Source organism: Molothrus ater, chromosome 6, assembly GCF_012460135.2.
Source record: "Molothrus ater isolate BHLD 08-10-18 breed brown headed cowbird chromosome 6, BPBGC_Mater_1.1, whole genome shotgun sequence".
Lineage (NCBI taxonomy): Eukaryota > Metazoa > Chordata > Aves > Passeriformes > Icteridae > Molothrus > Molothrus ater.
The window spans coordinates 52,690,495-52,712,262 of record NC_050483.2 but is presented as its reverse complement, the minus strand read 5'-3'; the positions used below and the strand labels follow the sequence as shown (position 1 = coordinate 52,712,262).

Genomic DNA, 21,768 nt, shown 5'->3' with positions numbered 1-21,768 from the left:
GCAAATGCACAGCTGAAAGCAAAAAAGATACAGAAAAAATGAGAAGAAGACAATTGGAAGTCCCAGTGCAAAGTGGGCAGTTACTGAATTTATTTTCAAGAGATCTCATGTTGCTAATCTATGGTGGATATAAGAGAAGGTGGAAAAAGATTTTTCATGCCTGAGCATGAAGTCATCCCCTATGAGAGCTCTACAGGACCAAAAAAGGGGTAGGTAGGAACCACCACATGGACCAACTGAACAGATCCTCCCCTTTCAGATGATTATTTTACTGGGCAAAGCCACCAACAAGTTAGAAAACACTTCCCAACTGAAAAATTGAAGAGTACTTAAACTTCAGAGAGCCTTCTGTGTTCCTAGGAAGTGGAAGATGGCAGCTTTAAGAGCTGCAAACATTTACAGATTTTTGTTGGGTTTTTGGTGCTTTGTTTTGAAGCTTGCCAAAGGTTGTAGAAAATGGGAGCACAACCAGTTTCCCCAACAATGAACAGCCTTACTGTTGCTGGAATCTGTCCAGAAAAGTCTGTAAGGAGAAATCCCTAGTGATGTTCTGACACACTTCTCAGTTTGAAATTAAGCCAAAGTGTTCAGTTTGTAAACCACAGTACTCTAAATCTAAGAAAGGTCATTATTTAGAATATACCTGCCACTTTGAAATAATAAACATTCTCATGGAAGCCTCTCAGAAAACCCTCACTTTGCTCAGTTTTTCCATGCATCAATGTTCCATCCACTGAGCAGGAGAAGCTGCATAAAGTGACACAGAACCTCAAATGTGAGCCATTATGCCAAGCTTAGGAGAGCTGTGCCAGTCTCTCAAGGTGCTCCTTCCTTCATGGCAGACACGGTTATGGTCCAGCCCTGCAGCCCAGCACTGCTGCTCTGGGAACAGGCACTGACTGTACTGCCAGGATTGTTCTGCTTGGGCTTTGAGAGTCAGAGGCAGCCCTGAGGCCTCCTCAATTGCCAATACAATCTTCACTTCTGTGCTAGTTTATGCTCTAAATTTTCTGCTTTGCTTGTGTTTTACATAAACTGATTTTATGGACCAAGATGCTTCTTGGTCTTGAGAATGGAACAAATACATAGACAAGTTCTGTTCTCATTTGTCATGGCATGCTTACACATTATCTACCTTATGGTTTATGAAGGGCTTTCACAAATCTGATTGTTTCCACACATCTGTCCCAGATTATGCTGTGTTTCCTGTTCTTTACATCTTTGTATGCTGTTTTAACTATCCAAGTAAATACAAAGAAAACTGTCTAAAAATATATTGAAAATCAACAAAAAGTGCAAGATGATAAAATAAGATCAATTCATGGAAACAGAGAAATGATGCTGCAATAAAATCCAGAACATTGAGTCATTTTTGCTGTCAGAGAAGAAAAAAAAAGTTAAGACTTCCACAATGTGCAGACTGGCAAAGACAGTGCATAGTACAAGATAGATATATATATATATATACTCACACATATATATATATTTGATACTTCTGTGTACTGAGCACAATATTAAAACTCAGCAGTTTAACAAGGAGTGCCTGATCATCTACTTTCATTCAGCTCCCTAGAACTGAGGTTGTGGCACTATGTATACATGCTACTGGGCTACTGTAGTTCTTTCAGAACTAAAAAGACAGTGAGCTCAGGTAGGATTCATAGCAAATAGAGTCAGGAGAAACTGCCAAAAGCCCCAGCATTTTCAGTTTTTGTACCTACATACAGATCAGGAATGAAGGGACACCACAGATTCTTAAAACAGAATTTAAAAAGCACACTGCTCCTGTTGCAGGTTGTGTGAGATTTAACAAATTTCTTATTCAAAAAGACACATTCATGGAAGCTGTAGCAGATACTTCCACCACGGTCTAAGACTCCTGGCCTCAAGTCAAAGGTAATTTTTAAAAAATTACTTTAAAATTACCTGAAATCTCAAATTTAAACAATAACCTGCTAGTTTAAAACTGTACCCATATTAGCATTTCCCATCTTTCTTCAGAACAAATGTAGATGCATCCAGCTGTGGAGGGTTGCACAGATCACAGAGCTTTGTTTTAGAAGTGGGCTGCCCCCCACAGCTGATGATGCACACTGGGTTTAAGCCACTGTCCCTGCTCAGTTCCAGCTGTAGGCTGAGTTGCATGGTTTCTTTCCTTAACTAAGTTGTTGCATTTTCTCAAGTCAGCTGTGACAATGCCAGCCAAGCCAACCAACACCAGTTCCAAACATGGACATGTTTGGAAGAGCACTGATTATCATCACCATGGCATGGAATTTACTCAGTTCATCAGGTAGGGTACTTTCAGCCTTGCACTGTACACAATAATCCCAGATTCAGGCAGCAATTTACATATGTCAGGACTCTCTAAGCATTTCCTTGAAATGGTCTAACTCCAAATTACAGTCACAAGCAGAGCCTTGTATTCTGAAGGTTGAAACAGATGCCTGGTTTCTGGCCCCATCTCCCTGGTTTTGATCAGTAGTAGGAAACTGGAAGTACCACCCTTTGAGAAGTTCCAAGATGTGGTAGAACTAAACAGGCTGTTACAAAACTCTACTGGAAAATTGACCTGCACATCAAAATTGTATAAGCAATTTTCATGAATCATAATGGATTAATGAGAAATATAGCAGCTTGATTCATTCCCAAATTGCAAAACTAAATGCAATCCTTTGGTTTGAAATGTGAATCAGACTTCTGAGCTTTTCCCTTTTGCTGATAAATTTGCATAAATGTTGTACTTTTTGTTTAGAATTGAAGAGCTCTGTTTGCACTTCAGCTGCAACTCACTTCAACAAATGCACCCCATTTTAAAATAAATATACAGCTATTGAATCTTCATTCAATCTTCCACACAAAACTTCAACTCACAGCTGTGCTCAGCTGCAGGCAATGATTCAGACCTTTTTTCTCTTCAATATCATAAAACAGACAGAGAGATAACAAATTTAACAACACTTACCTTTATTTGCTTGTAACCTTATGTTTTGTTTATACTTTCATCATTGTTATCAAACACCTCATTCTTCAAACATAAGCATGCTAAGTGTATTAGTACAGAGAACAGAATTACTTTGGCACTACCAACTCTATCAAAGAAAGAAGAATTCACAAGGCATGCTTAGCATCTTGTTATACAACACAGATGGTGCCACAGATTCTTAGGTATCATCATGAGTTAATGGATTTATTCTATGCTTTCCTCTGAAGAAAGAAAGTATTTAGTTCTCAGCAGGAAGTTTAGTTTTCAGAAAACCAAGGCTAGAAAAGCCAAATCTTTTGTTAATTGCAGGAGCCACTTTTTTTTAAATATAAATAAATCCTACCTTTTGATAAACCTGAATGACATGTTTCTAAAAGAAATTAAGCCAAAATAATAATTAACAAAAAAATTTGTACAAAATAAATTGAAAAAGGCATTTAGAGCGAAACATGCAAAAATATCTCATTTTAAATGCACAATTAAATTACACTTCAATACATTCTCAGATTAGGCAGATGATTTAGGGGCTGAAGAGTCAAACTCCTGGCACTGTTACTTTCAATTTTTTCTGGGAAATATGTAACCAGTATTTATTATGAATTAAAATATGTACTGGTGTCAAAACACTAGAAAACTCAAAATCTTCAAGGTCAGGTACAAATATGTTTGGATCTTCTTCATATATTTATCATGGAAAGCAAAAATCAGCAACACTACCATAATTCTATCTTGAGTATCTTCAGAGTTAGGTTGCCTCCTTTCTTCATAACATTAGGTCAGTCATGTTGTGCTAAAAACTGCCTTAAATATTTAGCTTTTTTAGTGGCAGAAGCTGTAACAATTGCCTACACCAGAACATAAGTAGTTAATCACCAAAAGAATTCTGATTCCCCATTGAGAATGCTACAATAAATTAATGAGTAATAAGGTTTAAAAAAAATCTATTTAACAGGAAGAAACATAACCATGTCCTTCAGTGGCACTATCCACCTCCTCAGTAGTTTGTACAGCACTGAATATAACAGAGCCCCAGCTGCAAGAGATCCTCCAAGAGCAAACTAATCATCTGTAACTGTGCTATTGTGTTACAATTGCTTGTTATTTAATCAAGTCCAGATGGAATTTAAACTACTGTCAAAAGTCGTGGGGAAAGACTTCTTCAAGAAAACCACACTGCACTGCAAAAGATGAAACTCTGAGGTAATGATAGAAGTTTGAATGCTGCCTAAACAACTGAGTGAAAAGTTTGCATGTTCACAGTTTGAGCGTCCACATTTGGAACGTCAAATGGAAAATTAAGTAAGGATATTACAAACAAAAGTGCAGAAAGAAAGACATGCCAAAAGGATGTGCCTGATTAAGACTTCACTTGACAGAAAGCAGATGGCTTAACACTTAAAAAATATTCAAATTAAACTTCTCTCTCTCTCTCAACATAAAAAGAAGGGGAAAAACCCAAACCAAATTTCCTACAGCACAGTTTTTCCCAGAGAAGTGTTACCTGGCAGAGAACTGAGCAAATTAAAACATTTATCAAAGGCTAGGCTCTCATGTTCTTGTTTTGCAAAGAAGCAACTTCTACATTTTAAAGAAATTCACTCTCTAAACTGAAATCAGCCATTGGTGAAAAACTGGATTGTGGTTTAGCATTATTTTGTAGGAATGGGAGACTGCAAAGGTGATACTGAGAGGGAGGCATCCATAGCCATAAAGTAGATAGGAAGGAAATGGCTTGCTGCTGACGTGGTATAAGCTTAAAACAAAAGCTAGCAGGCCAAGATTAGAATGATCTTGTCCAAAAAACTTCACCTGATAAGGAATGTACAAAAGCTTGATGATTCTCTTACATCAAAGAAAAACAAGCCCTCAATTCTGCAAATGCAAGTTGTGGAGATCAGTGGTCTGAAGTATGTGGTGTGGGAACTGACAGGTTTCAAATAGAGAAGGAAAAAAAAAATCAATTTTAGGGTTTGTAGTAACTAATCTAAATAATGCATGGATTTGAAACTAGAAGTTCAGTTAGAATAAAATTGTTAGTGCAGGAGCAAGACCTGCTGAAGCTTGGCTTTGGCTGGACCACCACACCTTCACACCTAACACAGAACCTGCACATCAACTAAAGGCCAAAGTAGGAGTAAATTTTTTTAGGTTTGACCAGACTCCTGTCTGGTCTGAAACAGACTGAAACACTAATACTGCCATGATTTTAAGATGGCCTGTGACAGCACTACTGCCAACAGAAGCTTTTTTCTCCTGCCCCTACCGCTTCACCTGTGATATTTCTATTTCTGTGTGGCTAGCAAGGTTATACTGGAAACACTGATGGACTAAGTGACTGGAAAACACAACCTGAGCTGCTAATGCTACATGAAATATCTAGACTAGTTTATGCCATCTACTGAGCAGCTTTTCAACTGAGCTGAAATGTTTCATCTCTGCAGACATGAGGCTGAAGAGCACAGAAGAAACAGCACAGACCAAACTGTTTCCCATTTAATCCCATTTGACTCAACACCCAAAAACAAATGGCTTCTGTAACCAAAATAGAAAATATGAAAAAATCACAAGCAACTGCATTTTAAGTCGCAGAACTTCAGCCATTAATCAGTGGATGTGGACAAAAATCGTTTAAGCGATGAAGTATTCCTACTACAAAAAGGAAATAAAAGGCAGCCACACTGCACTGGCATTTTAAGAGGCTTACCTTCTGGTTAGTTTGGAAGTGAGTTTGCTGAAGAGGTTGGTGGAGCCGCGGGCGCGGGTCTGCGAGAGCGGCGTGGCCTCGTGCGACAGGCTGGGCGAGGCGGGCGGGCCGTTGTAGGTGGCGGTGCGGCGCTCGCGCAGCTGCCCGTGGAACGTGCTGCGGCTGGCCGTCCCTCTGGGGAAACGAACACGGTCAGGGGTGCTCGCACTGCTAATGCTGTGGGTGGAAGCAACGGGAGTTCTCTGATCGGGAATAGCGCTAGGGCAGAAAACAAAACAAAGAAACCAACGCTAGAACGCCTCCGCACGGGCACTGCGGCTCAGCAGGAAACACAAAACGCTACGTTCTACGGTAAAGCGTAAGCACACACTTTGGTATAGGCCGAGGTTGGAAATACCAACATTATTACAGCACCGTATGGAATCAAAACTTGTAAGAAGTTAGGAGTAAGAGGCTGCCGAAACAGAAACCTACATAGGCAGAAAAGTGCAACAGGAGTATCCTGGAAAAGACCAGATAAACCAGGCCTACGGTGTTTTGCTGAGAAGACTGATAAAAGAATAGACTGGTAAAGTTTCCTCCCAGGAAAGAGAATAGGTAACTTTAATGTCTCTCCCTCCACGTTCTGTACATACATCTTTGAAAGTCTTGCTAATTTGAAAGTATCCTACACAAAATTAATTTGAAAGTCTCCTACACAAAATTCTCTACAAGCGAACCGCTCCAAGTAGTGAAGTCCTTCGGGATACACAGTTAAAAGTCTCCCACAAACTTTGACAATAGGGAATGTCCAATACTCCTAACAATAGGAAAAACTTAAGGTTCACTATTGCAGGATTATGTCACAGACAGCCTGACACACCACAAGACAAATGTAAACGAGACTAAAAAAATGAGGAAACACACATCTTGTGGGCAAAATATACTAGAACAATCTAGGACTAAAATTCCACAGCACAAAGTTAAGAAGCAGTGGGTATAAGTTAGTGTCACAACGATTTCTGGTTCTTACATAGGCCTGAAGTTATCTGCGCCATTGTCTATTGGAGGCAACATCATCTTCGTGTGCACAGAGGCTGACATGGACATCGACTTCTGATGTCGCAGCCGAACACTGGAGAAGGATGTGGTACAAACTGAAGCAGGGCTAGCTGCGTAAGCGAACATTTCTGTCAGGCTGCGAGGGGGTTTGGGTTCAGGCAGAGGCAGAAAGAAGAGCATGATGGACCAACAACAAACTACTGCATAGAAAAAAAAAGCAAACTTTTCCTTCTATTAACTGGTTTATCAAAGAACACGAACTCTAACAGCCCTCCTCTTCTATGTAACAGCAATAACTGCCCTACACTCCCCTTAAAAAGCATCCTTACTTACATGGTACTGGCCATCTCTAAAAGACCCCCTTAAAAAGCATCCTTACTTACATGGCACCACACATCTGTAAGTGCCCATGCTCTTACCATTAGCATTAGTTTGCAGCGATACCCTCCTTGATGTACAGAACCTGAATAACTCAGAATTCTATGCCAAAGCTCTACGATAAAGCACTGATGTAACTTGTATTGCTCTTAACAGTAAACAATGCATTAAAACCCCCACCAAATGCACTTTCCAAAAGACTCATGATAGCTCCATTACGACAGCAAAATCCTTCGTTTTCAGAATGTTAAAAGAAATTAGTGAAAGCTGGTCAAGCTGTTAAATCTACATCAGATAACTGAGAGACTTCACAGGTACAATCAAAACCAAAAATACCATGATCTTTAACAACTCCAGAGATGCCAAAAGAAAAAGGCTGCTAATAATGAACCTGTATGTGTAGTAAGCACTGACATGCTTGCTGCTCCCTGAAGAAAGAAGAATGACTGTTGAAGAGCATCTTGTATTGCTTAGACCATGAGCATTAAATTTTCCAAATTACCGTTCAGGCTTTGAAGGAACGTATAGAGCACTGTCTTAGCAGAATGGCCAGTAAGCTGCCAGCTGCATGGTATGTTCAAATAGGAGCATTAAATTTAGTTATTTATTTAAGCCAAAATACTTTTGCAGCCTTCACATTATCTAGTAATGATAAGGATAGGAAAAAAGTGAGAAGCCACAAGATGTTTTGGCCCTTTCAGACTACACCACCACCTCATTCATCTCAAGTTTTTGCCTTAAAAGTAAGACAGCTATAATTCAGAAATTCTGCTTGAGGTTAAGAAATCAGTAATTCTCAGTGACAGTTTCATGACACTGCATGTTCACTTCCAAGTTATTTCTTGGTTACACACAAAATCTCAAATCCTGTTACCGAACTCTGGCACATCAGACTCTGGAGAGAAGAATGCTAGTGCAGCTACAAGTGTCAGCTCCCACACTTCTCAGGCTTGGCTCCCAAAGCACCAGTGCAAAGCACCACACAGCTCAGACATCTGAACTGCTACCTAAAATGCTAAAGCAAAACATACTTGCTTTTGGTTTGTTTTTAACTTTTCAGGACCTGAAAAACTTTTCTGAGTCATGCATACATCTCAACAATGTTGAATCCATCAGGATGACAACTACAAGCACTACTTACAATGAAGCCTTCAATACAGGCACAGCATTTACATTACTCCAGGGTTTTAAGGAATTTTCAGAAAATGAACATTCATCCCAAAACTAATACTCTGGAGTCACAAAATTGGTCACTAGTCTCTCAAGCTCTTCCAGCTCATTTCCTGTATATTTACTACAAAAGATAAAGAATCTAGTTTTACAATACAAGACTCCAATTTTTAGTCACCTGCCCCCAAAGATGTGACATCTAAAGATATCAATAAAGGACCTTCTCTTCCTCTGATGCTTTGCTAGAAATCATCTTCTTTGGATTACTAGCCTGGGAACACAGGAACAGTGAACTAACAATCACCAATTAGTGCCAAGGCTTATTAAAAATCTGAAGCTGTTGTAAATCATTTGTGTTACAAATGATTTAAAGCAATTGCCTATCATTATGAAGAGTGTTTCATGAGTCCCCAAGTGCATTAATTAATGCTCAGGCTTTGGAGGAAAGCCAAAGGAGCTGTCTCCAGCAGAACGCCTGTGTCAGCCACACAATGTGTTAAAGAGAGATGGGAGACTCAGAACTCTTTGCTTCCACCAGTCTGGCATGGGTCTTCAAGACTACTGTCTCCAACATCGGATCTACTGACTATTGATTCTTTAAAGCTTTCATACTTTCAGAAACAGTGCCTTCTCATAATTCAATGTGCAAGATAAAAGCAGAATAAGCAATGTTTTAACGCTTTCTCTACAGAAAAAAAGTGGAGATTTTAAATGTGTGCATCTTGCTTTTTATGGTAAGTCTCCCAGGTTTTTACTGAGTCACAGTCAGTATCTGAGTAGCTATGGAAAATCTAAAATCTAATCTGTAATAAACCAATTCCAGCAATTACTCTAGCCTGTAACATTTGCCACCAACAGACATTTCAAAGGCATAGAAGTAATTTTTAACTAAACCTTGTATATGTACAAAGCCCAGGTTCAACTTCAGATCTTGCTTTATAGAAGAAAAAAGAACAAGTTTCTAGAGTTACTTTCTGCCAAGCTGAGAGTACAGTAACATTAAAGATTAATTCTGAAGAGCCAGTCCCATCAATCACCACGTTGATTTTTCCTGCATTAAAGGTCCCTGCACTTTGTGTGACCAGTCAATGCTTTACCCAGTTACAGCAACAGAATACATTCAGATGTAAATTCTGAATTCTGTGCCAAATCACAGGAATTCTGAAACTGTGCCAAAATGAACATGCAGTTTAGTATTGAAGCATTTCAGACAATGAAAGGTCTCCAACTGTAATACAATTAGCAATGCATTCTCATTACCCTTTCTGTTTTTAACCCTCTATGAAAAGTAATGAATGTAATAATCAAAAAATGCATGATAAAAGTTATAAAAGACATTTTTTACATGTGCAAATATAAATTCTCAGACATTTCAAATGACCCACATAAGGTTGGTTTATAGAAAAAGCTAATGATGTTTAAATACCATATTGACAATAAAAGATAAATTACACAAGGATAACCAATTATGAATATAAACCACAACTAATATAGTTGTCAAGTGCTACTCAATCTTAACTTTAAGGTCTATATGTGACAAACCAGAAAACATCAGTTTCCTGAGAAACTGAAAGCTGGGGAAATAAAATTACTTCATAAGATAGTTCTTTATGAGTATGAACTTACTCCAAAATTAAGGGAACATCTAAATCTCAAGCATTCCCAGTAAACAATATCTAGTAGCTTTTAAAAATGCAATAAAGAAACTGTAGGCAAGATATTAGTTTAAGGATGAACAGAAATGGTACTAAACCAAGTAATCAAGTAGTAAAAATTTATCAAAACTATTACAGACAGAAAGATTCATTTTTTCAAAGAGTGCTTGGAAAGAAAAAAAGCTATTAACACATCAAATCAGAGAAAGGATGGTGACTTTTACCCTAAACAACTTGGTAACATTAACAAGGAGTAACCAGTGGATGCTGAGACAGACACACTAAGGGACAGCACCAAAGAGCTGGGCTGTACTTCACAAAACAGGTGACTGCACACCCAGCTGGCCAACTACACTTTTGGCAGTCTTCAAACTTACATCTGACTCTTTCCTTAATCACTTTCCATTTGCAGAAAGCTAGGAGGAAGAGACAGGGTCAAAATCATGCTCTTTATCCCTAGGCTCCAGGAATCAAACAGGGAATAGACAGGCTTTCCAGTCAACATCTCAATTCCTCATCAACTCCCAAAAGGAGGGGAAAGAATTTGTGCAAAAACACAAGTTAGAAGATATAATACTAGGAAGGGCTGGAGAAAATTGGGAAGAACAGTAGAAGGGTACACATTCTTTCTTTTAAGTACCAGGCAAGGGTTAACTACTTAATTGTTACCATCTTTTGATGGTTACCATCAGTAAAATTCTGACAAGAAGGGCTGGATACTAAAAAACCTCAGCCAGCCAGGAAATTTGGTGGTGTTCCTCCCAGCTGCTACTCTATACCTGACATCTATGTTCACTATAATATTATTTCTGACAGCTCTTCTCAGTCTTCACAGGATGGCAGTAGATGTGGCCACAGTGCCAACACATACAGTTAGCTCCAGTTCTACTGCATGCTCTACTCAGGCCTTCATTCAGTAAATTAAAAAGAAATGTGTTATTTCTCTGACTGTTTTCACTCAGAATATGGAGATATTGCCTCAGGAGGGAAGCAGCTGAGTTCTGTAAATCCTGGGAAACTAAACTGCCAGAGTATCAGCAAGGAACACTGTTAGCCCCAGACAATGGTGGATCACCATTTCATCTTTGCTCAGAAAAAAATACCTTCTCCCTGAGACTTTGCAGCAAAAACAGTATTTCAAATAATTCCAGTGAAGCAGAGTTTAGAGTGAAATAAAAAAAAGAGAATGGCTCAAGAGAGATGGACTTTGTAGTCTGACACTAAACAAGGCTCTTCTGCAAGCACATGCAGAAGAGTTTGGCCACAGGAGTTCATAACAGATTTAAGATGAAGGCTGCTACAAATATTTCATGTATTTAACCAGAAATTAGAAACTTCCTTTTATATTCTAAGTATAAAGACTATTAAATGAAATATAGGAAAAAAACCCAAGCCCCAACATACTTACAGGTGCTCCATAACCAAAGATCTGTACTCACCTTTCATCATGAATTACATTAGAATACCACTTATTTTAAAATAAGGCATTAGAATTTCTTTGGAAAGGTGAAGACAAGTGACATACACCATAGGAAGACATTTCATATACCTGTTCTCCTTGCCATTTTGTATCACTGAATGCCTATCAGCAGTGGTTCTTTCACTACAAACATAAGTGTTGCGCCGTGTCATTGCTCCAGGGGTAGTATTATTCTACAATTAAAAAACATAGGTTTGTTATTCCCCACAGAAGGCTTTTCTGAGGTTAGTCTGCATATAACTGAAGGCTTTTTACTTAATGCTAGTTCTACACAGCTCTAAAACTTACAATAATGAAATAACTTAATATACAAACTCCATCTAGTATTTGTAAGGAATATTGCAATCAGAAAAATAATTCTAACAAGTTGTTCTTGTATTTCATACTGATGGCTCAAAATTAATATTCCTTAAAGGTTTTAATTACAAATGTTCTGAATTACAAATTCTCAGTATATACAGCATTCCTCTACATCTGCATAGCCTGTGTCTTTATAACCTATTTTTGAAATACTTTACCACTTGTAGCTTGGAGAATTTTCCTTTAAGTTAAAATCATACCCTTAAACAAGATAGGAAAAGCAAAGACTTAACAAACAAATGTGGTAAAATTCAGTGGGAAGGTAAACATGGACTTTTAAATATTAAGATACTATGAAACACTAGACAAGTTTTAAAAACAGGGAAGAATAAGAGACAAATTGCAGAGAATTTTAGTAAGACATTTTTAAAAATACACATTTCAATACAAGCATAATACATTGAGGACAAGAGAACCAGGGGGACTTAAACTACAGACCTTACTTTAGAGGGGAGAAAAGAAATAGAATTACTTTGCCTCTGTCTTTACAGAGAAAGAGGGTGGAGATATGCCCAAGTTGGCGGTCAATTTTCCAGGAACGACTGAGAAGCTATAGGCAATTCACAGATAACAGAATTATAAAGAGTTAGATGCAATTACTGTAGGAAAAGCAGGGTGGTCCAGAAAAACATGCACCCCCAGGTCGTAGAGGAAGTAAAAGCTGGCAAGCCTTTGTATTTTTTTCTCCCCACCCCAAGAACAAAACACAGGAAACTGCAAATGGTTGAAAAAGTAGAAAAAAATCTTTCAAAGTTTTCTTTAAAGAAAAGGATCACGGGGCAAAGCAGGAAGCAAAAAAGGCTATAAACTTCAAACATCACTGCTGGGGAAAGTCTTGGAGGAGGTCAGCTTAAGGGAATGACTGGTCAGCACCTGGATAAGCACATGTTGAGTAAGGAGGGCCACTAAGAATCAGGCAGGGGACTTCATGCTCAACTAACCTTTTGGAGCTCTTTGAAGAATTATGCTATGACGGACAAGGGAAACTCAGCAGATTTTAAAAATAGCATTAAGAAAAGGTTTCGCATAAACGGTCACAGGAGAGAATCATGGCAAGAAGGATTAAAAAAAAAGAAAGGAAAAACTAGTTCAAGCACAAAAGCAGAGTAGCCAAACCTTTTTTGTTTCCGAACCTGAAATAAAACTGTTAAAGTGGAGTATTCCCAATAAATACCAAAAGCTCCTCCAGTGCCTTAAGGCAAAATATCTGCTATGTAGGGAGTCTCAAGCAACACATTCCCTGAGCTATTTAACCTTGAAGCCATCTTGTCTAAGGGACTGCTGACCTGTTTGTTACACATCTTTTTACACAAATGTACAGTGCACAACCTCCTGGTGTTAAAAAGTACAAAGACAAAGGATATTTTAGATTGGCAGAACAATAAATTAACATGTTAGATGCATGCAGCTGTCTAAAGGGTTCTCAAGTATTCTTCACTAGATAGTCCTTAGGGATAAACATGTGGCAAGTGTCACATGCCTTCCTGACCCTTTCCTTGTGCTTTACTCCTTATACATCACTTGTCTCCATATACATTTATTTATTTTAAAAAACCCCACCACCAATTCTTCCACTCTGACATTTATCACTGTATAAACTCCTCTCTCTTTACTAAGCATGCCAGCAATGAAAGCTGTGCACCTAAGGTGAAGTTTTGTTTATCTGCTCTTGGGAAGCCACACTGTGCAGGACACTTCATGCAGGCCTGACAAACCAATGGTACAGCAAAATATTGCTTATTAGTATTTGCAGATCATTTTGTTCCTGAACATACTAGAGGATGAAGCACCTAAAACATCCAACACTGCTCTTCTGGTGGGAAATAAGCAAAATAATCAGTGGCTTCCTTCTTTCCACCTGCTCCCTTTGAACATGAAATGTTGGTTTCCCTTGAGAAAACACCACATAACATTACAATGTATTGTCATGTGGCACATCTGGAAAGACAAGACCGCAATCTCTGTGCTGGACCAGACTTTTAAGACTATGCATTTTCAGGTTGGAGAGTTTTGCTATTCATATCTGAAATGAGAGGACTGCGAGGACAGGCTCTCCCAGCTCATTCTGAAATGCAAAGATGGAAGCATCAGTATACATTTTTTCCTGTTTGACTCAAATTTCAGAGATCAGAGGAAGAGATTAAGCACTTCAAAGTTTCAAATTTCAGTTTTGGCAAGAATAGTCTTGGTATTGGGGCCTTTACACTTTCTAGTGTATGACCTTTCACGATTCATCAAGGAAGCTCTTCAGCTGTGACTTTTTGTTCAGCCAATCTCCAGACTGTTAATCTCTGGACTTGACTAAACAGCACAGGTGCACAGCACTGGAAACTGGTGAGAGCAGCCTTCCCTGATGGAATGACAACCCCCAGGCTCAGGGGTAGTGCCTAAATTCATCTTCATGGCATTGTGTGCCTTCTTTGCAGGAGGAGCTGACACAGCCCAGCACATGTTGAGACTTGTGAGCACATGCACAAGGTCCAGTCAGAGCACAAAGGATGAATCTGTGGTACAGAGTCCTCCTCTTTTCCTAGAGAGAGTCCTGTGTGCACTGCTCAGGCAGGTTATTTCCCATTAAGAGATACCAGGGGAAGGACTGATGGAAAACTTTCATACAAAGCTTTTGACTTACAGCAGTGAACCAATGTATTTAGTTAAGAGCACTAGTATGGTTTTTGGTCCTGGATAACTTTTCAAAGGAACCACCTATTCTCCTATTTCAGTTTTCTCAAAGCTATTCTAAGGGTTCTGGGACAGCTTTATTACAACATTGAGGAAAAAATTCAAAGCTCTAAGAAACAAAAAAGGAATTATTAAGACACAGATATATCAGTTCCTGCTAACTATCCAATGTCTGTAGCAGGTTTTCATTATTAATTTGGTATTTGCCCAAATAGCTTGAAGATTTTTGATCTGTACATGTTCAGCTTGCAGAACAATTTTGTTTACAAGAGTTTAAACACTTTTATCAACTTTAGAAGTACAGCTTGGAGCCCCTCACTCCAGTCCCAGACTCAGCTATCTGCTCTCCAGGCACAACTCTTATCCTCAAGTGCAGGCTTTTATGCTTTGTTACTCAGTAACAGCAGCGCACATCTGACTAAGGGTCTCCAGCAAGGACTGGTTCTACTGCTTTTGCTTTTGTCCTGTGAAAATTTTGATTGTTTTTATAGGATATTTTTACATCTCTCCAGTGCTTTTCCATCATATTACAGATTTCAGGACTTCAGTGCTCAGTAAAACAGAAACTCTCTTCACCTTAAACTTTTTTCAGCCTCAGGACAATATGGGAACTCCTGTATTTTTTTTCCTTCTGGATGCATGCCAACACTGTAAGAAACAGAATTCCCTACTCAGCTGCAGGAAATGACTAAAAACTCATTTTTTGAGTGCTTCCCTTCACTCCCAACAACCAGAAAGCCAAAGCGTCATCTTTGCAGTCTTTTGCAGGGGAGAGAAAAAGGAAAGGGAAAAAAAAGAGTTTGAACTGTCTGGTGTGAAGAGCTATAAACAGAGACAATTTTAAACACTAATTATTGAGTGACAACATAAGTCTGATTTCCTGTTTACCACCTGGTCACACTGCTAGTAAAAGATCAGCTGGACCAGTTGCACACTGAGTCAGGGAAGCATTGAATGGTTATGAGCTGAAATTTTGTTTCAGGTACAGGAGTAAGAAATTTGAAATAAGCCTACTGGAATAAATCCCCAATATTTGGGAGTGGCACAGAATAGCAGATGAAAAGCTACTGAATGTAAAGTATGTTGTAACTGTGACACAAATCTTTTGAACAAGGCATCATACAATACCAAGTGAAGTCCAAAGTAGGACAAAAACTGATTTGTTTATCCTACCATTTTGAGATTCAATAGCTAAGAACTGTCTTTTAAGAGAAAACCAAATCTGAATGGTTTCTGGACTGATCAAGGACAAAGGGAAATTGTGGAGGACCACAAAAATAAAAAAGGGTTCCCCAAAATCCTGAATTCTCATTCACATTTATGAATAACAGCTGCTACAGTAGAAGATGTGTTTTTCCTAGGAAACTCTTGGGCTGATATCCTTGAGCCAACTCACTACTAGCCACTGAGTCAACTGACAATACAGGGCCAATGAAGTAAACCAAATTTCATTTCACTTCTTTTGCTTCAGACTGTCCTGCAGCTCAGGAAGTTATGTTCTCATTTGCTGTAAGTAATGGTGCTAATTATTGTGACCAAAGGAACTGTGACAGCTTTGTGGGATGAGTTAAAAAAAACAAAAGTTCTGTTGCAAGTTGAACAATTTGAATAAAGGACTGAGAATTTTTTTCTTCTGAAAAGAAGGAAGTTTTTCAATACAAAATCCCAAAGTTTTAGAAATTAACTGTCACATGACTGAAGCATTATGTGAAAACAGTTTTCCAACTTTGCCTTTGAGGGAGGAACCACAGAGAACACAAGTTAAAGCCAAAATGAACAAAGGATTTTCTTTCTTTTGGCATGCTGCCTGTTGCTAAACCATGAACATTTACTACTTTTGCTCCTTTGTATGTTTTTATTGTTGTTGTTGTGGTTTAGAGGCAGGTGGGGGAAGCCCACAAGGACAAAAGCCAGGAACACTCCTTTTGAATACAGGCTGAAATACATCTTTAAAGAGTTTTTAGAACTACATTTCTTTGATATTCTTAACAACATAACTATGACTTAAAATAGTAATGTTTGAGGACAAAGATTAGGTGGCTCCTTATACACATGAAACTATAAAACAGGATAACAAAAATAGAGATTTCATTCTTCTGTACAGAGGCCACAGAGGAGTGGTTGGTATCAGGAGTAACATAACTACCTTTTCCTCTTTTACTTTTTCTTAATACCCAAATCATGTCTGTTTACCAAGAGCTACTAATGCTAATTATGAATACTGACTACTTCGAGACTATTAAGAGGTAAAGTGAAGAGCTGACATTGCAAGGGAAAAATACCTACATTTACTCTTGATAAATGAAAAGTAAAAGCAGCACCACCGATAAATCACATATTTAACACTTTTTTACACCTTGAAAAAATTTAAGGTTTTGATAAATAAACATTTCTACTTACACTAGGGACAGCTGAACTTTTCTTACGTTCAGGAATATCAGCCTTATTGGGATTGCTGGCATTCCCAAGCATTGGGCTAGCTGGTGCAATTCCTCTTCCTGCAACAGCACTACTGCTGGATTTTCTTGACTGAATTCCTTCCTCTTTGAGGTCACTGTCTGTAGTACTAGTCTGGCTTCTTTTAGGATATGCCACTACTGAGGGGATGGATGGTCCAGCTTAAAAAACAAACAAAAGAAACAGGAAAAGGATTTTTCTTCTCAGAAGTTCAGTGACTGTTTTTTATCACAATGGAAATGTATTCAGGAGAACCAACACAGTTAACACTGGGAACCAGAGATGCAAAAAGATAATTAAATTATTGAAATAGACGTATTTCGGGAAACAGTAGAATATTGTGAAAAACAAAAACCTTGTAAGGTGAATGTACTACTTGATTTCCATGAAAGTTCCAAGAATTTCATTAAGGTTTCTCATTTGGCTTGCTAGAAAAATGCTTTAGAGACATCTTAAAGACACTTAACAAGTAACTGACTCATTCAAACCAGAGCATCCCTCATTAGCACAGAGCTGCCATGTGCTGCTCAAGCCAATTTCCTGAGACAGGCAGGTGGTGACACAGCCCTGGTGGCTGCTGCTCTGTGCTCCTGCACCAGTGGCAGTGGCTCAGCCTCCCACGTGTGCCAGGAACACAAAACTGCTCCCACACCTGAGAATGAGGAAGTCCCTTCAACAGTGCCAGGCTCCCTCTTGCTTTAAGAGCCTTCCTCAGACTGGGTGAAGTCTGTGGGGTGTGTCAGGATTGTGTTACTGACATCTCACACCTCTGAAGAGGATACATCAAGTTACATCAACTTCTTAGTTAAATGTTTTAATAAGAATGAATCAAAAGGTGTATGCATGTATATACACAGACAGAAAAAATACATTTAAATGCATAACCATATAAATATATAATATGTAGCTAAAACATGTTTTACAAGTATCAAAACCCTCAGTAACTGGCATCCCAGAAGACTCCCCAAGCAAAGCAACCTCTGAGTGCAGAGAAAGCTCATGAAAGGAATCCCAGTTTAGGCAAAGTGTCTGAGCAGGAGGATGTTTAAGACATCTAGAAAATCCTAATCTACTACATTGCACTCTCATTAAGCAGAAAAGTTGTAAGTTTGTCAGAGTCATTGTTCTTTAGAAATTAAATTCCTGGGGGACAACCAAGTGACACTAGCCTCAGGAAACAGGAAACCAGAAATATTGGCAAACTGACATTTCTTCAAGTTTTAGACACAAGCTGACCTACTAGTGTCAAAAGAAAACAAAAGCTGAACAGACATACAAGAGGATGGGGGAGGAGTGCTGTGCTTTTCATGAAAAAGGGGGTTGCAACATTCTCTTCAATTTGTGTAACAAGATTTTGCCAGCACAGTCAGGAATTTATGGGACAACACAAGGCAGAACAAGAGAATTAAGTTGGTGTATTCAGTGTTCCCCTAAAAGCTCTTTTGAAAGCTTTATAACAAAACCAATTTAAAAAATCAATTATTCACGAAAATATTTAACCACCATGCTACGAACTATGCTGTTGTCATCCTCCTTACACTTGGGGGATGGAGACAAATCCAGAAACTGAGCAGAACTGGAAGCCACTGTACCCTGCAAGGCTGAAAATGAGAAAAGCTCACCGTGATCACTGTACCGCCGCTGCTTCTGGCTGGAAGATATGCTTCTCTGAACTTTGTGGTGAGGAGATTGTCCAGTGCTATTATTAAGATCACTACTTGGCCTAACTTTGGCAAGTGAAAGGTTGCTGCTGGAGCTTGAGTCACTTGCATCCAACTACAATACAAACGAGAGTATGAAAACGAGAAGTTCAGACAAAACAAATTAAAGCATCCACCACATTCTGGGAGCAGGAACAGGGGGGTGGAAGGTGGCTCTGCTACATGGGAAATTACTGATGGCATGGGCAGCTGCTTAGAGGTCCCACATTCTTTAAGGTTGTTGCACAAGTGTCTTAGGTAAAACTCAGTGGAATTTGCAGCTCCTCAAAGGATAATCAGTAAAGAAAATCCATTTGTCCTTTCAGAACTCCCCCCTTGGAGTTCTCCAGGGTTTTAACAGGAAGAGAGGATACACTTTGTAGAGGCCACCACACCAGCTCCTCCAGCAGAGGAACCAAGAGCAGCTTACTGATGCTGAGCCCTCTCAGCATTGCATGGAAAGGTAATGTACAATGCAAGAACTCTTTCAGATTGGTCAGTCCTGCTCCTTGGTTCTCTTAAAATAGTTACAAGCTGGCACATTCACACCTGAGCTCCTAGACAAGCCAGGACAGTAACTGCTGAGCAAACAGGGCAGTTCTGGAGAGCCTAAAGGAAAGAGTTCACTGGCTCAAAATCAGGTGAGAACAAATTTGCTTAATTTGGACTGCTGATGAGTAGAACAACATAACTTAAAATGCAATGGATTTTTGTGCAGGAATGCAATGCCTACAGTAACTGACTTAATTTTTGCTTCTAACTCTGCTAAGGACACTTTCTGATTTGCTTCTTTGCAGTTTTAAGAATGGTACTTACCTCTGATGACTTCCTTCCTAGCAGTAAGTATGTAGCTGTGATTTCATCATACTTCATTTTACTAAGGGATTCTTGAATTTCTTCTTGAGAATATCCCATTCCTACCATAATATCTAAAACCAAGCAGACATTCTGTAAGTAACTGAAACTCTGATGTTCAGGCTGGCTGAGTGTTCAAGAGAAAGGATTAAAACAGAATTATTAATTTTGAGAACATAAACCTGATCAAGTATCAGTTTTAAAGGACTAGTTACTTTCTCCAAATGTCAAACAAATACAGAGTGGTGATGGAGAAAAAAAAAAAAAACAACCCTCCCACATCATGCAAACAGTATTGTGGTTCTGGGAAGTACTCAGTTACCTATTCTTTTCTGGTCCGAGATGTCTAGTTCTGGTTCAACAAAAGGTTTAAGTTCATCCTCCTCATGCCCTGCATTGATCCACCTGTCCTTCATAATTTGCTATGGAAAAAAAAAAAAAAGTTTTGTTAGTACAGTACACTCAGCAGCAAAGAAATCAAGCTGTGAGAAGAACAACTTCTTTATACAACAAACACTAAGGTCTTTCCTAGCTTTTATTTTTCAGAGCTTTTCCAGCTTTGTTCCAGTGAGGAGAATCAACTACACACATCAAGCCAAGCTTCTCCCCACAGTCAGCTGAATTCCAGCTCACAGCAGAGAGCCAAAAGCCTGCAATGCAGACCAGGAGCAATGTGACAACTTTGACATGGCTTGGAATTCCAAGCTCCACCAACAGAATTCCATGGAAGCCCTGTTTTAGTCTTTACTCCTCCAAGAGGGTACCAAAGGCAACTACAAGAGCCAGTATCTCCAGCTCACAACTGAGAATGTGGAAAACAATGTGGTGGATCATCCATTAATGCAGGAATCCACAAGCTAACAGCCAAGAAAAGTTATATGACATGGAAAGTGTTGTGACACGTTGAATTTGATAGTAACTGGAGTCAGGTGTATTACAACCCCAGTAAAAAATATCTTTGAAGAGTCATGTGCTTTCATCAACAATCCCACCTCCACCCCAAATATGCACAGGAACAGGGTGGAAATAATAAATTACACCTCAAAAACGCACTTTGCAAAATTTGATGCACCTCATTTGTGCAGTTACCTCTAGAGTGCCTCTTTTTGTTGGGTTTAGCACCAGGAAACGTTTGAGGAGGTTTTCACAGTCTGTGGACATGTAGAAAGGAATCCTGTATTTTCCCCTTAGCACTCTTTCTCTAAGTTCCTTGGCAACAGAACAAGAACAGACAGTAAGTTGTAAGCAGCAAGTCACTTAAAATATTAGATAAAATATTAGATAAACATGGCCAACATAGTCCACAAAAAGCTACCTTTAAGTTCTGTCCATCGAAGGGAAGAGATCCACTCACGAGAGTATAAAGAATAACACCTAAACTCCAAACATCTACTTCAGGTCCATCATATTTCTTCCCTTGAAAGAGCTCTGGAGCAGCATATGGTGGGCTGCCACAAAAGGTGTCCAGTTTATTTCCAACTGTAAACTCATTGCTAAAACCAAAGTCAGCTATTTTAATGTTCATATCTGCATCTAGCAATAGATTTTCAGCCTGGAAGAGAAAGAATGGTTTGTAGATTAATAAAATACTTGCTTTAAAATCCTGTTGGTTGCTTTCACTCTTTCTTAAAAGGCAAGAAGCTGAAATATCCATTAACATTCCTTTCCTTGCAAAGGTGTGCTTTAGTCAATCATTAGCATGTCCTGTTTTAAAAATTTCTGTACAATGGCTTCAGACTATGGGAGCTGTTTCACTGCCCAAGAACTTGTTACCATGTTTTTCTCCACAGAAATGTATCTTACATTTTGATCTATTCAGATGAAAATAAGATATAGTCTCACTAACCATACTTATCAGCATGGTATTCTTGCAGTAGTTTGGTAATAAAAATTATCTTTAAAGTGCTTTCAAGTGTTCTTTTTTTTTAATGGTGGTATTGTTTTTTGCTTTTTTTAAGTTACAAAGCTATGACAAGTTGAACAAATTATGTAGCAGTACTATTAATATAAAAGGCACAGTTACAAGAGATAGGCTGTTTCATGCCAAGCTACAAAGAAGCCATACTTCAGTTTCATTATCACTACTGGTAATTCATTCTGTTCAACATCAATTCTTGTCATATCTCTATCAAACTACCACTTTAAAAAAAAAAAGATTTCTCAGCTAACACTGACCTGCATCAGATCTGAATGTGACCACTGGGGGAGAGGTTATCTTTCAGCAGCCATTAAATGTTTGCATTTAAAAGCCTCTTCCTTTTATTTAAACTGGTTCTAAGCTGCAAATATTTCTCAAGACT

General features: G+C 38.7%; 1 protein-coding gene across 12 annotated transcripts in view; it reads right to left on the bottom strand.

The window, feature by feature from the left end:
• MARK3 (microtubule affinity regulating kinase 3) overlaps positions 1-21,768 on the bottom strand; it is a 62,377-nt gene that overhangs the window by 5,889 nt on the left and 34,720 nt on the right. For 3 of the 12 annotated variants that reach the window (XM_036383707.2, XM_036383711.2, XM_036383709.2), the window contains 10 exons: positions 20,784-21,020; positions 20,558-20,677; positions 19,791-19,890; positions 19,430-19,542; positions 18,536-18,689; positions 16,857-17,074; positions 11,484-11,587; positions 6,703-6,867; positions 5,691-5,948; positions 3,330-3,356 (listed from right to left, as the gene is read on the bottom strand). In XM_036383707.2, coding sequence (XP_036239600.1) covers positions 3,330-3,356; positions 5,691-5,948; positions 6,703-6,867; positions 11,484-11,587; positions 16,857-17,074; positions 18,536-18,689; positions 19,430-19,542; positions 19,791-19,890; positions 20,558-20,677; positions 20,784-21,020 — 1,496 coding nt within the window. The remainder of the gene's footprint in view (positions 1-3,329; positions 3,357-5,690; positions 5,949-6,702; positions 6,868-11,483; positions 11,588-16,856; positions 17,075-18,535; positions 18,690-19,429; positions 19,543-19,790; positions 19,891-20,557; positions 20,678-20,783; positions 21,021-21,768) is intronic. The other 9 variants (XM_036383714.2, XM_036383716.2, XM_036383719.2 and 6 more) reach the window with 4 other exon arrangements.